We start from the raw sequence: 14,474 nt of genomic DNA on the forward strand, positions 1-14,474 counted from the left end.
GCTGCCCATTCCATAACCACTGTTCTATTGTGAATAACGTATGGGTTTATGAGATTTGCAAACCACTGCATTCTGTTTTTATTTACAATTTACACAGCGTCCCAACTTTTGTGGAATTGTTGTTGTAGTTATCTTCACTGTGGCACCATCTAGTGGTGTCCTTTGAGTCTAGCACTTCACTTACTGATGCGGTGCCTCTGAATGAAATATCCATGGAAATAAAAGCTTTTTCACCATCTAAACCGGAAGTGTTCCTTGGATTACCTTTATTTTTGGGGGGTTTTTTTGGATTACAAAGGAAACCTTCGTTTTTTGAACCGTCTGATCCTACGCGGAAAAGCTTTTCTTTCTGGGCTAGTGGGATTTTTGTCTTGAAGCTTTAACACCTTCTTAGTTCTCTACCTGTTCCAAGATCCCACTAAAAAGGTCAGAGAACAGCCGTTCAGTAACGTGGAGCTCCCTTAACCGATATAAACCGTGAGAAGACGCACTGACCGCGTTTACATTCCGATGTTAATCAGAATTTGGCGATATTCTAATTCGTATCGCGTCACGTAAACGCCGCGATCCGATTGGCCGCTTCAGATTACCACGATATTCTGATTCCCACCCCTGAGACGTGTCTGTTTTTATTTGGAAATTTGTTGCACATAAACACCTTGTTCGGTAAATCCACTGAAAGGAGATGTACGCGCATGCTCGGAATTGCCGCGAGGAACTGTGGGTCGCAACGGCGGAATCTTGAATCTCGCGGGAAATAACAGGAAACGACAAACAAGCTTGACTGGGTCTCTAAATATTTACAAACCGCTCCTTTAACACGTACACGCATATATATATGTGTGTGTGTGTGTGTGTGTGTGTTATTTACTGCTGTCTGCCTGCGACTCCTTGTTGTCGTCGCACAGCGGGTTGTCGTGGAGATCGAGGTAGATCTGGATGGCGGTTTGCGCGGCTTTAAAGTAGAACGGGTGCATGCGCAGCACGTCCTCCAGCTTGAGCAGAGCCACGTAAGAGCGCAGGGTCATCTTCCTCATGCAGTACGTGTGGAAGTCGAACTGGTCGTCGGTTATTTCTACGAAGTGCTGCGGACGGAAAGACACAGGGAATAATAAGTGGAGATTTCGCAACGCGCTGGAATATTCGCGGACGGGTTTTCCCCCGGAAACTCACTCGCTCGATTTCGTGGCACTTCTTGAGCGCGTCGCCGTATTTGTTCATGGCCTTGTACGCCAGAGCGCATTCGGTCTGAAACCACATACACTGCATCTCGTTCAGGTTCTCCACCGCCGACGTGCCTTCCTGAAACACACACACACACAAATCAGAAGTGAACAGGGACAGAGGCCACGCCTCCTTCGTCATTACTGGCCACACAGTTTATAAATAACACTTAAAAACGCCACCGCTTCTCCACTTTTCCCCCCGACACACACGTCGACCTCAGTGCACACACACTAACCCGGGTAAATTTGGAGCACATCTCCTCAGCCTCTTTGACCAGCCCCGCCTTCAGCAGGTATTTGGCGCATTTGGAGTTGATGAAGCGATCCGCAGTGTCGAGCGCCTGAGCCTCGTCCATCCAGCGTGCGGCTTCTTGAATATTTCCTGCATGCTAGAGACGAGAGACAGCGCGATAAAGAGAAACCAAACCCTAAAATCAGGTTCTTTTCAAACTGTTTACCAAAAAGAGAATTTTTTTTTGTTTGTTTTAAAATCACATTCAAATCCCAAATATTTCATGAATCACCCTTTTGGCCTAGAATTTCCAGAAATGCATTCTCTGCATTTTCTCGACCGATTTCTTGAGGAATTCCCCTGAGATGCTCTTTAAACAGTATTAAAGGAGTTCACATCGACGCTGCACACTTATCAGCTGCTTTTAACATCATGAGAAACATTTCAGTCGAGTGTCCACAAACTTTTGACCCGCAGTGTATCTAGAATTCTAGAAAGTTGAGTACACCCCTGACATTTTTGTAAATATTTGATTATATCTTTTCATGTGACGACACTGAAGAAATGACACTTTGCTACAATGTAAAGTAGTGAGTGTACAGTTCATGTAACAGTGTAAATTTGCCGTCCCCTCAAAATAACTCAACACACAGCCTTTAATGTCTAAACCGCTGGCAACAAAAGTGAGTACACCCCTAAGTGAAAATGTCCAAATTGGGCCCAATTAGCCATTTTCCCTCCCCGGTGTCATGTGACTTGTTAGTGTTGCAAGGTCTCAGGTGTGAATGTGGAGCAGGTGTGTTAAATTTGGTGTCATCGCTCTCACACTCCCTCATACTGGTCACTGGAAGTTCAACATGGCACCTCATGGCAAAAAACTCTCTGAGGATCTGAAAAAAAGAACTGTTGCTCTATATAAAGATGGCCTAGGCTATAAGAAGATTGCCAAGACCCTGACACTGAGCTGCAGCACGGTGGCCAAGACCATACAGCGGTTTAACAGGACAGGTTCTACTCAGAACAGCCTCGCCATGGTCGACCAAAGAAGTTGAGTGCACGTGCTCAAATATTTACAAAAATGTGAGGGGTGTACTCACTTTTGTGAGATACTGTACATATGTGTGTTTTACCTTGTAGATCTTGGCCTTGATGAGGAAAAGCTCTATAAGTGTTGGAGTGCTTTCGATGGCCGTGTTGATGTACTCCAGAGCGGCCACGTGTTGTCCGATATGATCGAAATGCTGGGCGAGGAAATACTGGACCCACAGCAGGGTGGTGGGAGGCTCCGTTTTCCCGTCATCTGCACGACACACATATATAGGAGTTACTACCGAGACCGCGTACGTTCGGTTTTAAAATATCATACAGTTTAACTTGTTGGCATCGAGGAGGACGTTCAGAGTGGTTCGAGCTGACAGGAAATCGAATAATCGGTCGTTACAGCCGCGCTGGGCAGAAAAGCGTCTCGGAGCGCACGACGCATTGAACCTCGAGGTGGACGAGAGAACATGACGCGTTCGGTTTTAATTATGTACTTCAACATGTCATGGATAAGCAGGTGTTCCTATTAAAGTGGTGTGTGTGTGTGTGTGTGTGTGTGTGTAATGCTTCTCAAATTCCACAGTTTTTGCTCTGGTGATTTGAACACCTTCACTTATAAAAGTCACCACTCCTCGAGAAGGAACCGACCGCCGCATGTTAACGCTTTATCGTGACCGTTACGTCGTTAATGTAAAGTGAAGGCTTGTTTTGTTTCCTGTGCTTTTCTCTCTTCTCTTCATGTCGGCGCACACACCGCTCCAAGCCTGGCGCCTCTGCGTTTGTTTGTTTCGATATCGCCTAGTAACGGGAAAGAACACGTTTTGGCGTGTTCAGGTCGGTTCGGTTACAACTCGGGTAACGCTCGTGACCTTTAGTCTTTAGGTGTGTATCGCGCTCTCTCTGGCACATGGAGGACTTACCGTTCTGACTGAACATTCTGCAGCTTCTCAAACTCGCCTCATAGCTCACCGCCATCTGCTCGATGACCGACACCTGCCGTGAGACATGTGACAAACATGATCGTCCTCGCCGAGAGCTAGTCCGTCAGTCACACACTCTCACTCACACACACAAATCCTACAAGCATCCGACTCCGTATGCTTCTGTGTCCGTCTCACCTTCTCCTTGTCGTGGTAGAGAGATTTCAGTGTAGTGAAAAGCGGAGGACATCCTTTACTGAAGTTTACCCTCAGGTAATGATCCAGACACTCCCTGAACTTCTCTCCTGAACACATCCAGAGCAGAAAGACAGAAAAAAAAAAAGAGACGTGTCTGAATTATTGTGGCAGTCCATTACTACAAACACTACACAGTTTCAAATTTACAATCTAATTTTAAGAAAATGTGATTATTATGAATGTGAAGGAGGCGTGGCCTCGGTGCCCATCCGTCCGAGCGAAGGAGGCGCGGCCTCGGCGCCCTTCGGTCTAAGTGAAGGAGGCGTGGCCTCAGTGTTTACCAGTCATTGTGATCGTCAGACTCAGTGAAGGAGGCGTGGCCTCAGTGTTTACCAGTCATTGTGATTGTCAGACTCGGCGAAGGAGGCGTGGCCTCAGTGTTTACCAGTCACTGTGATTGTCAGACTCGGTGAAGGAGGCGTGGCCTCCGTGTTTACCAGTCATTGTGATTGTCAGACTTGGCGAAGGAGGCGTGGCCTCAGTGTTTACCAGTCATTGTGATTGTCAGACTTGGCGAAGGAGGCGTGGCCTCAGTGTTTACCAGTCATTGTGATTGTCAGACTCGGCGAAGGAGGCGTGGCCTCAGTGTTTACCAGTCATTGTGATTGTCAGACTCGGTGAAGGAGGCGTGGCCTCAGTGTTTACCAGTCATTGTGATTGTCAGACTCAGTGAAGGAGGCGTGGCCTCAGTGTTTACCAGTCATTGTGATTGTCAGACTCGGTGAAGGAGGCGTGGCTTTTTTTTAACGCAATCAAACTACACAATACCAAAACACATTGTTGTACCCGTATGAAGGTGCATATTGTATCGTCTCAGAAGATACACACCCATAAAAATGACTCCATTTTAGTATTTAAACTATGGAAAATGTTATCTAGTCAGAAAATATTCAGAAATCCGAATCCTGAACACGAAACTCTCACCTGTGAGGAAGTTGAGCGGCAGCCTCCTGGGCACTAAACCCTTAGGGAACTTCACCCAGACGTCCTCGTAGATCTGCTGCCTCTCCTCCACACTCCCTAAACACACACACACACACACACACACACACACACACGGTCAAGCCTCAACAGTGAGGAGACTAATGTAATCAGTACGTGTATGTGTGTGTGTTTCTGTACCTGGTTTCAGCGCTCTCTCCAGACCCTGGTAGTAGCTCCAGTTCTCAGGGTTTCTCTCCTGCAGATGGCGATAAACCTCCATGGCTTCACTGTCCCGATCCAACTCCAGCAACAACTCTCCTACGTTACATTTAATGAGTTCTGACAGCATTGCAACAATCATTCAAATCACATTTAAAACATTAGTTTCTATAAACCCACCTCTGGTCTCCTCCACAGCCATTTTGTCGCAGATCTGTTTCTCGTAGCTGATCAGGTGATCGAGCGCCTCCTTGAAAAACCCCGCCTCTCGCATCACTTGATTCTGATACAGCAACAGCTCACTGTACTCGTAGTCCACTTTATCCGGAGACGTCTGTAACGGAAAACCAAAAAAAAAAAAAAAAAACACTATACTTTAAAATATAACCTCTAAACACACACGCACGCTGATGCGATAATGCTGAACAGAGTTGAACTTTATGCAAATGAGAAGCAAAGCGACATGGAAACGAGATGCTCTTGGTCAAGATTGATTGGTGCAAATGTGAAAAATCCCTGGTGCTTATAGGGGAAAAATCTCGAACGGAGACGCGCATCTCACATCAGCTTCGGTTACGTGTTCATCGGTCCGTACAGGATTTCATAGAGGGTTTCCTTTTTAATTGTTGCGGCCAATTTCTTTCAAAATCCGTGACGCGATTTGCGGAAAACGACTCGCATTGGCGAAATCGCACACGCACGAAATTGATTTGCACGCTCTTTTTCGCAGCGGCCTTTTAGCCGTCCTCGCGTTCGGGTTCTGGCTCGTCGCGCGTCGTGATGACGTCACATGACGCGTCGCGTCTCGTCCCAAATCTGCGCCCAAACCTCTGAATATTGCGGCGTTCGCTTGAATTTGCGTTAATTCCTGAAGGGACTGGTTCATTTCTATATTAGAACTGTCTATATTTCTGTATAAATATGACCCAAAACATTTTCAGATTTTCACACGAGTCCTGAAAGGAGATAAAGGAGAACCCACTTAAATGAGACAAAAATATTACACTCGGTCATTTACTTATTGAGGAAAATGATCCAATATGACATCTCTGTGAGTGTCAAAAGTATGTGAACCTTTGCTTTCAGTATCTGGTGTGACCCCCTTGTGCAGATAAACGTCTGGGGTAACTGTCGATAAGTCCTGCAGATCGGCTTGGAGAAATTTTAGCCCGTTCCTCAGTACAGAACAGCTTCATCTCTGGGATGTTGGTGGGTTTCCTCACATGATCTGCTTACTTCAGGTCCTTCAACAACATTTCTATTGGATTCAGGTCAGAACTTTGACTTCCCATTCAAAAAGCTGAACTTTATTCCTCTTTAACCGTTCTTTGGTAGAATGACTTGTGTGTTTAGGGTCATTGTCTTGCTGCATGACCCACCTTCTCTAGAGATTCAGATCATGGACAGATGTCCTGACATTTTCCTTTAGAATTCGCTGGAATAACTGAGAATTCATTGTTCCATCAATGATGTCAAGTCGTCTTGGTCCAGATGCAGCAAAACAGGACCAAGCCATGATACTACCACCACCGTGTTTCACAGATGGGATAAGGTTCTTATGCTGGAATGCAGTGTTTTCCTTTCTCCAAACATAACGCTTCTCATTTAAACCAAAAAAGTTCTATTTTTGTCTCATCCATCCACTAAACATTTTTCCAACAGCCTTCTGGCTTGTCCACGTGCGCTTTAGCAAACCGCAGATGTGCAGCAATGTTCTTTTTTTGGAGACCAGTGGCTTTCTCCCTGCAACCCTGCCATTCACACCGTTGTTGTTCAGTGTTCTCCTGATGGTGGTCTCAGGAACATTGACATTATCCTGGGTTCCTTTGTGACCTCATGGACTATTACACGTCTTGCTCTTGGCGTGATCTTTGTTGGTCGATCACTCCTGGGGAGGGGAACAATGGTCTTGAATTTCCTGATATCTGTCTGTCTGTAGATCGGTGGAGTCCAAACTCTTTAGAGATGGTTTTGCAACCTTTTCCGACCTCACGGGCTTCAACAACTCTTTTTCTGAGGTCGTCAGAAACCTCCTTCGTTCGTGCCATGATACACTTCCACAAACATGTTGCGAAGATCAGACGTTAAATAAACCAGGGCGCTCACTCACTCACACCTGATCGTCATCCCACCGATCGAAAAAAAACCACACCTTCACATACTTTTCCCACTCACAGATACGTAATTTCGGATCATTCTCCTCAGTAAATAAATGACCGAGTATAATATTTTTTTCCTCATTTGTTTAATTGGGTTCTCTTTATCTACTTTTAGGACTCGTGTGAAAATCTGACGATGTTTTAGGTCATATTTACACAGAAATATAGAAAATTCTAAAGGGCTCACAAACTTTCAAGCAACTTCGACTGTATATTTCCAACATGCCTGCTGGGTTTTGCGAAACTCCTCTACGATTTTGGCCGCCATCTCGTAGTCCTGCAGCAGGTGATAGGCGATGGCGTACCCGATCCATGATGCTCTCTGAGCCGGACGCAACTGCAGCAAATGGTACCTGGTCTCCTACAACACACACACACACACACGAGAAAATTAGTTTTAGTACACCATAATGGCGCCACACATTTCTCTAACACACACACACTTGCTCTTTGGTTCTCTCTCTGCCTCACCCTGTATCCCTCGAGGTCCCTCATCTGGATCTGCAGCAGCGAGAGGTCTCGGAGGATCTGCAGGTTGTCTTTGTCCCATTTCAGCGCGTTTCTGTAGCACTTAATAGCTTCGTCGTATTTCTTGTCAGAGCGCTGCAACAAACCGTACACGTGCCAGCCTGTGGGGGCGGAGTCAAGGACAGGAACCCGCACCCACACACACAACCTTAACGAGGTCAACGTTCAGTGTGTTGTTAAAAAAAAAAAAAAACTAGATGGTGTTTTATGGCCGTTCTTTAAAACTTCAAATAAGGACTTCTTTATTAGGAAGAGATTACAAAATGATGACTTCCTGAAAATGCAGTTAAATACTACTAATAAAAGAAAGATCACGCCTCTGTGGAGGATACAGACGTGACTCTTCAGGTCGTTGCGGAGGCCTCTTCTGACCAGATCGTACGCCTCTTCTTTTCTTCCCAGGCAGTTCAGAGTCAGTCCCTTCATCGCCAGCGTCTCTACAGAGAGACGGGCGCAAAGACAGCGACACACGTTCGTCATACACCTCAAAATCAGGCTTAAACCATCACACAGCATTAAGGCAATGTTTACATCTATCTTACCCCCATGCTCTGCAAATTTGGGGTTGGACAAGATCTGCTTGCAGAACTTCAGGCCGTTTCTGTATTGCTTGCGCTCGTAGCATCTCTGATGTCCGAGAGAGAGAGAGAGAGAGAGAGAGAGAGAGACTTAAAGCATGTCTCAACATACACAAATTAAAAATGGATTACTTGTAATGACTAGATATCCGTTACGTATCCCACGGTGTTGCTGAATTCTCTATGCTGATTGGTCAGAAGGTGATTCGTTTTCTATAACAGAAGCTCTGGCTGTAATTCATCTCACAGGTTTATATTAATGCGCCCCGCTCGAATACATCACTGTTTCTATAGTAACAGCTCATTCACAGGGGCAGACTATCTACACAATCCAAGTCTAATAATAATAATAATAATAATAATAATAATAATAATCAGATTTTAAAATCATTTTATTTAAAAAAAAAATAATAAAATAAAATAGCAAAATAAAAGCACAATCACTGATATGGTGAAGCGTTCTATAAGGAGACTTATGGAAGGAGTCTCCAGTGTCAGAGGTTTGTAATAGTGTTTTCTGAGACAAGACAAAGGAGTTTCCGCTTTTGCGGTTTCTCTGGAACACGACAAGCTCCGATTTCTTTTTAATCTCATTAACTTCAAGACAAAGAGAGAGAGATAGACAGATGGACAGAGAGGGAACGAGAGAGAGACAGACAGACAGAGAGAGAGACAGACAGAACGACTGTTTATAAGCGATAACAGGACCTTGTCACACAGACGTCCCACAACCAAACATAACTATAAATGGATAAAAAGCACATCTGCAATTAAACTGAAAATTGTAACACCCAATCTCTGTGGTATAAGAGGAATACCACTCAGGACTCATCATCACATCACCCCGTCGTTCATTATTTTCCAATAACACCACACCTCCGTGTGTATTATTCCTTATTTATTTGGTAAAAAAAACAAAAACAAAACAACAACAACAAAAAACCTCTATCCTTCATGTAACACCATTTGATATGCAAATGAACAAGACGATCCGATGAATATGCAAATGAGCCCGTGACGTTAAAACGACTTTTTGAGCACACAGCTATTTTTTCAGCTACTTTACAAAATAAATAGCATAATAAAGAGTTTATTACATTCTAATATCATGTTTCCCCTTCACCCACGATATTCATATAAACACACATACACACACTCTTAAAAATAAATTAATTGTTGTGGTTTTTAATTATTTAAAAAAAAAATCTTTCGAAACATTAAAGTCATTAAATAGTCTAATGAACAATGAAATAGGTTTGTCACTATTTAAATAATCGCCAACCCCATGGCTCAATTCCAAACTGCTCTGTATTGACTACATAGTGGAAGTAATTAGGGCGAACAAGACATGACTTCCTTCCCTATGTAGTGCACTGATGCAGGGAGGTACAAGTTATTTGCACTCCACCCCTTGACTCAGGCACTTACTTCATTTCGCCGTCTAAATAAATAAAAGACGCGTTACTGTTGACTTTAGTTCACTTTAACCGGGTTAGTTAACGAGTCCTGAATGAACAAGTCGCTCCTGAAGCTGTTAGTTTGCTAAAACATCCCATAACTTACCAGTATTCTCTTAAAGAGAGCGTTCTCTTTGGGCGGCAGTGTTACTGGGGGCATTGCTGTCACTGCTCTCACTGTGCTATCGACATTAATCAGAGCTGGAGCTGGGCTGGGGTCAGAATCCTCTCCCGGATTGTGTTCTAATCAATTTCCGCCCCTGCAACTTCACTGGCTTTTGGATCAGGAGTCTTCACGTGGTAACGGAACCAACATGGCGGCCTCGGCTTTTCTCCAGGACAACCCGCGGTCTGCGCATGCGCACCGGGAACAGCTTCTCTTCCGGGTAAAATCGTAAAACTACAACGAAACACACATTATTATTATTATTATTATTATTATTATTATTATTATTTGTAGTAGTTTTAATTTTTGCCAGTGTGCATACACTAAAGTGCATAAATACTACTACTACTAATAATAATAATAATAATTATTATTATTATAACAACAATAATACTAATAATAATCCATCCATCCATTTTCTGTACGGCTTATCCTACACAGAGTCACACGGGAGCCTGGAGCCTATCCCAGGAAATCCTGGGCACAAGGCGGGAGACATCCTGGACAGGGTTGCAACCCATCGCAGGGTACAACACCCATTCATACACTACGGTCAATTTGGAAATGCCAGTCAGCCTACAAGGCATATCTTTGTACTGGGGGAGGAAACCCGAGCACTCAGAGGAAACCCCCAAAACACAGGGAACATGCAAACTCCGCATACATACGGCGGAGGCGAGATTTAAATCCCCAACCCTGGAAGGGCGAGGAAAAGGTGCTAACCACTAAGCCAAATATTTTTTATAATGAACTTTATATTGGGTCTATAAACATACACCGCCTCACATCTCCAGGGATGGGGATTTGATTCCCATCGCTGCCCTGTGTGTGCAGAGTTTGCATGTTCTCCCTGTGCTGTGGAGGTTTCCTCCGGGTACTCTGGTTTCCTGCCCCAGTCCAAAGACATGCATGGTAGGCTGATTGGCATGTCCAAATTGACCATAGTGTATGAATGGGTGTGTGAGTGTGTGTATGTGATTGTACCCTGTGATGGATTGGCACCCTGTCCAGGGTGTACCCCACCTTGTGCCCCATACGCCCTGGGATAGGCTCCAGGTTCCATGCGACCCTGTAGGATAAGCGGTATAGAAAACGGATCGATATTTATAATTATATTTATACGATATTCATAAAATATGTCTTTTTGACTTTATTTTTACTTTTTATTGTGGTCCTCATAAATATTTTCCTCCTTATGTAACACAACTATAAAAAGTCTCTCCTTCATCAGCCACTCTCTCTCTAACTCTCTCTCTCGCTCTCTTTCTTGAAGTAAACAACACATACAAAATGCAAAACTTACCGACTGATACAAAGCGCTGAAACTGGAGACTCCTTCCATAAATGTTAAATAAACATCTCCTTACAGAAAACTTCCCCATCTCAACAATTACACATTTTTCTTAGTTAATCTAAAACTGTGATTTGCCTTGGAGCTGGCACTATTGTCAGAACTGCTATTACAGAAAATGAATCGACACCGATCAGAATCGAGAATTCAACAACGCAAACGAAAACATTTTTTATTTATTTTTTTATGGACGTTTATATGCAATGCCATACTAATAAATATTCTGCTTCTTGTGTACATTTTCTACAGAATGTATTTGACAGTTTTAGATTATGCTTCTAAATATTGACTATACATGTTAGTTATGCATATTAATTATACTTCATTAACATACCCAAATGTCAAATGTTAGTTACACATATTGGTTACACTTTATCAATATATTCTATAATAGTTGGATAGTGTTGTTGATAAATCTGTGTAAAGGAGGTGTATGAAATATAGATGAATGAGCTGCAGAAAACTAGAGAGCTACTGCTCTACCTACAATGTTTACAGTATTTTTAGATTAATTTGCTAACCCAGTTAGCTTTGAATGCATTACTTAAGGCTTTATAACTTAATACACCTAAACCACTTGACGTATTTTTTAAAATAATGGCTGTTTTGTGTTCATTTTCGACATGTTAATCGATTGCTCTGTGTGTGTTTGATTGTCCGTTCAGGCGAGTGTAACCGAACACTGATCTAATCGAGCGGCGTGTCCTCTTGTTTCTGTGGCAAAATGCCTCTCGGTCGGTTATTACTCCGAACTACAACTTTAAACAAAAGTAAGTATTGGTGTGACTGTAGTGTTTAGGTTTGGAAACATTTTGCTAATATTTTTTTACCAAAGTAAAACATTTGCAACCGTTTCCATTTGGTCGTATTAGCTAGTTAGCTAGGGCTGTATAGCTGACCTTAGTTTATCCTACTAGCTTAGCTTAGCCTAGCTTATCTTAGTTTAGCTTAGCCTAGCCTAATCTAGGTGTCTGTGTATAAACTACACTAAAACGTAGTTCATATTGTTGAATTGTCGATTCTGATTGGTCAGAAAGTGTTGGTTTATTGTCTAGCAACAGTAATGATCATAGCGCCAACAACAAGGTAAATCACAGGTGAAGTATTCCTCGTGTAAGGAGACGTTTGTGTCACATTTATGGAAGGCGTCTCCAGTGTCAGAGTGAAGGGACCACTGTTTAAAGCTGCTTCAGGGTGGTGACCAGATGTCTGCTTCACATCAGAACCCCAGCGTTGATTATTTTCCCTCTAACAGTACACGCTGAAATGTTTTGTTCCTTACATGGACGCTATTTGTTGACTTTATACTATATACTGTTATATTATATTATCCAACATCATATCTAATTGTCTTTTATTTGCTCATTTTGACATTGTTTTTTTTTTCATTGTACATTACTACTTTGCTGTAGGATTTCTCCATCTTGTCTTTTTTGTCTATGTTTCATCAAACTGTGACATTGCGATACATTTGAAGTCTGTTTTTCCCCCCCTTTCTTTCTTCTTTCCCCAGTCGTGAGCAGAAATGCTTTCACCGCAACCAAGCCGGATCCTTCCAAACCGAACATGCTGCGAGTGGGTCTAGCCTTCGGGACCACAGCTCTCCTGTGGGCGATGGTAATCCTGATAGTGTCGTAGTGTCTCGTTGTTTTTTTCAGAAACATTAGGAATTTCACTGTTATTCCTGTATGTTGCTGAATGACCACAATATAAATAAAAAATTTCCTCTCAGTTTTTTTTTCTTTCTCTTTCATCAGCTCTTCAAAACGCACCGGAGCGACGTGCAGGAATACAAAGCAAGAAAAGGACTGGAGTAATAAGTTGTAACGTGTAAGCAACACTTAAGACTTAAGTGTCTATCTTTCAGGTTACATTCGCATCACGAGTGGCACAATCTGAGCAATAAGAGCTACATAAACACATAAATCGGATGTTTCCAAGACCGGTTTGAATTTATCCTGAATCTGATACCCAATACGGCATTAAATCCACATGGATAATTTAAGAATAGCACATTAAGATGATATTTACATGTCTTCAATTATTATGTGATACTTCTGCCGCCTAAAACATATTAATAGTATTAAAAGATCTCTGGTCTCATCTTTGACTCATAGTGTGTATAGTATTTACTCTATATTGAGTAAATTTTCATTCTTAGATGCAGGAATCAATACATATTAAAATATGTAGTTAGAAATGGTCATCTACTGATGATGAGTTATTATTAATAATAATAATACAGCTAATAATTTTTTCTTTCTTCTTGCAGATTGTATTTTCCTGTACATGTGTGCTTCACTGCTTTGGTGTCATCTATAATTATGTATAATAAAGATGTGTACGTGTTCATTATTTCTCTGTCTACTTGACTTCATTACAGATATTTGCATTTTGTGTGGTGCAGAACAGGTCACACTGAGAAGAGAACGCCCCGTACTGTAGTTACTTAAGAGCAGCTGGTCAAAGGATAAGTGTCCCAATTGTCTATATGTAGCGAGAGGAAAGATAAATGAACGCCTGTGTCATTTCAGATTGGACATGCCGTACTGTAAACTTTGCACCAGTCGCATTAAGCATGATGTTTTTTGTGAAATTGGTGTTCTAGACCCTGATGAAAAAAAAAAACCCAAAAGAAACCCTCAAAGAAATTGTAATAGTTATAATGGGAATTGTATTGGTTTTAATGGAAGCTGTAATGGTCCCTGTGGGTCTCTCTTGTTAATTTGTTGCCTTCTATTGGTGGCATGTAATGTCTAGTGGATACCATTAAAGACCAATAGAACACTGACATTTGGTAATGGTTTTAATTGTTTGTAATGGTATTTGTTTTGGAAACCATTAGAGTTTCAGTGATGGTTTCTATTGGGTTTTTTTCCAGCAGGAAAAGGTTGTTAAAAGATCATTCAATTGAAGAGCAACATAAACACCGCAGTTGCCATGGTGACCGCAAACATTGAACTTTCAATTATTTCTGAACCTAAATGTAAGGTTTTGGTACCTCGGTATGTTGCTGAATTAAAAAAAATGGCTTCTCATGTCACTTTAAGTGGTTTACTCTTCATAAGTATCATCATGGTTCAGGATTAAAAATTTGGACAACAAGAGAAGTATTTAAAAATATTTAATTATCTAAAATTCTCTCCAAAATTGTATTTATATGTGATGTGTAAGAGCAGATTTGTATTTTTGCATGTTGTCTGTTTTTATTGAACTACCTGTACACAACAGGGAAAAAAAAACAAACCTGTCATAAGAGTCACGTGGGATCGTCTGGACAAATTAGATACCGCTGTCTCATCCGGGTATTTTCGCCTGTACAAACATTCACAAGCTAGCTAACTAAATTAAGGCCATGACAACCATTAAACCGTACAAGAAAATTCTGTTTTCGTACGCGTAAAACCAGAAAATT

General features: G+C 42.2%; 2 protein-coding genes across 2 annotated transcripts in view; one reads left to right on the forward strand and one right to left on the reverse strand.

Annotated features, from left to right (window-relative positions):
- Nucleotides 1-9,911, reverse strand: part of naa15a (N-alpha-acetyltransferase 15, NatA auxiliary subunit a) — a 14,838-nt gene extending 4,927 nt beyond the window's left edge. Inside the window, exons 1-14 of the mRNA XM_053631817.1 lie at nucleotides 9,649-9,911; nucleotides 8,050-8,134; nucleotides 7,840-7,944; nucleotides 7,451-7,608; nucleotides 7,206-7,340; nucleotides 5,001-5,154; nucleotides 4,800-4,919; nucleotides 4,602-4,697; nucleotides 3,618-3,724; nucleotides 3,420-3,492; nucleotides 2,589-2,758; nucleotides 1,463-1,615; nucleotides 1,174-1,302; nucleotides 872-1,085 (exon numbers count right to left, since the gene is read on the reverse strand). Of these exons, the coding sequence (XP_053487792.1) occupies nucleotides 872-1,085; nucleotides 1,174-1,302; nucleotides 1,463-1,615; nucleotides 2,589-2,758; nucleotides 3,420-3,492; nucleotides 3,618-3,724; nucleotides 4,602-4,697; nucleotides 4,800-4,919; nucleotides 5,001-5,154; nucleotides 7,206-7,340; nucleotides 7,451-7,608; nucleotides 7,840-7,944; nucleotides 8,050-8,134; nucleotides 9,649-9,702 (1,753 nt within the window). The 5' untranslated portion in view covers nucleotides 9,703-9,911. The remainder of the gene's footprint in view (nucleotides 1-871; nucleotides 1,086-1,173; nucleotides 1,303-1,462; nucleotides 1,616-2,588; nucleotides 2,759-3,419; nucleotides 3,493-3,617; nucleotides 3,725-4,601; nucleotides 4,698-4,799; nucleotides 4,920-5,000; nucleotides 5,155-7,205; nucleotides 7,341-7,450; nucleotides 7,609-7,839; nucleotides 7,945-8,049; nucleotides 8,135-9,648) is intronic.
- Nucleotides 9,912-11,697: 1,786 nt separating this feature from the next.
- Nucleotides 11,698-13,414, forward strand: ndufc1 (NADH:ubiquinone oxidoreductase subunit C1). The gene is made up of 4 exons (XM_053631839.1): nucleotides 11,698-11,829; nucleotides 12,573-12,676; nucleotides 12,817-12,889; nucleotides 13,332-13,414. Exons 1-3 carry the CDS (start codon nucleotides 11,784-11,786, stop codon nucleotides 12,874-12,876), a joined length of 210 nt encoding a protein of 69 aa, XP_053487814.1. The 5' UTR covers nucleotides 11,698-11,783; the 3' UTR covers nucleotides 12,877-12,889; nucleotides 13,332-13,414.
- Nucleotides 13,415-14,474: the final 1,060 nt, after the last annotated feature.

This window comes from Ictalurus furcatus, chromosome 8, assembly GCF_023375685.1.
Source record: "Ictalurus furcatus strain D&B chromosome 8, Billie_1.0, whole genome shotgun sequence".
Lineage (NCBI taxonomy): Eukaryota > Metazoa > Chordata > Actinopteri > Siluriformes > Ictaluridae > Ictalurus > Ictalurus furcatus.

Excerpts from the sequence above, each read along its gene's own strand:
- ndufc1 (XM_053631839.1), top strand. The coding sequence starts at position 11,784 with ATGCCTCTCGGTCGGTTATTACTCCGAACTACAACTTTAAACAAAA. Across the intron at positions 11,830-12,572 it reads AACTACAACTTTAAACAAAA|TCGTGAGCAGAAATGCTTTC; the intron begins GTAAGTATTGGT and ends TTCTTTCCCCAG. Across the intron at positions 12,677-12,816 it reads CAGCTCTCCTGTGGGCGATG|CTCTTCAAAACGCACCGGAG; the intron begins GTAATCCTGATA and ends CTCTTTCATCAG.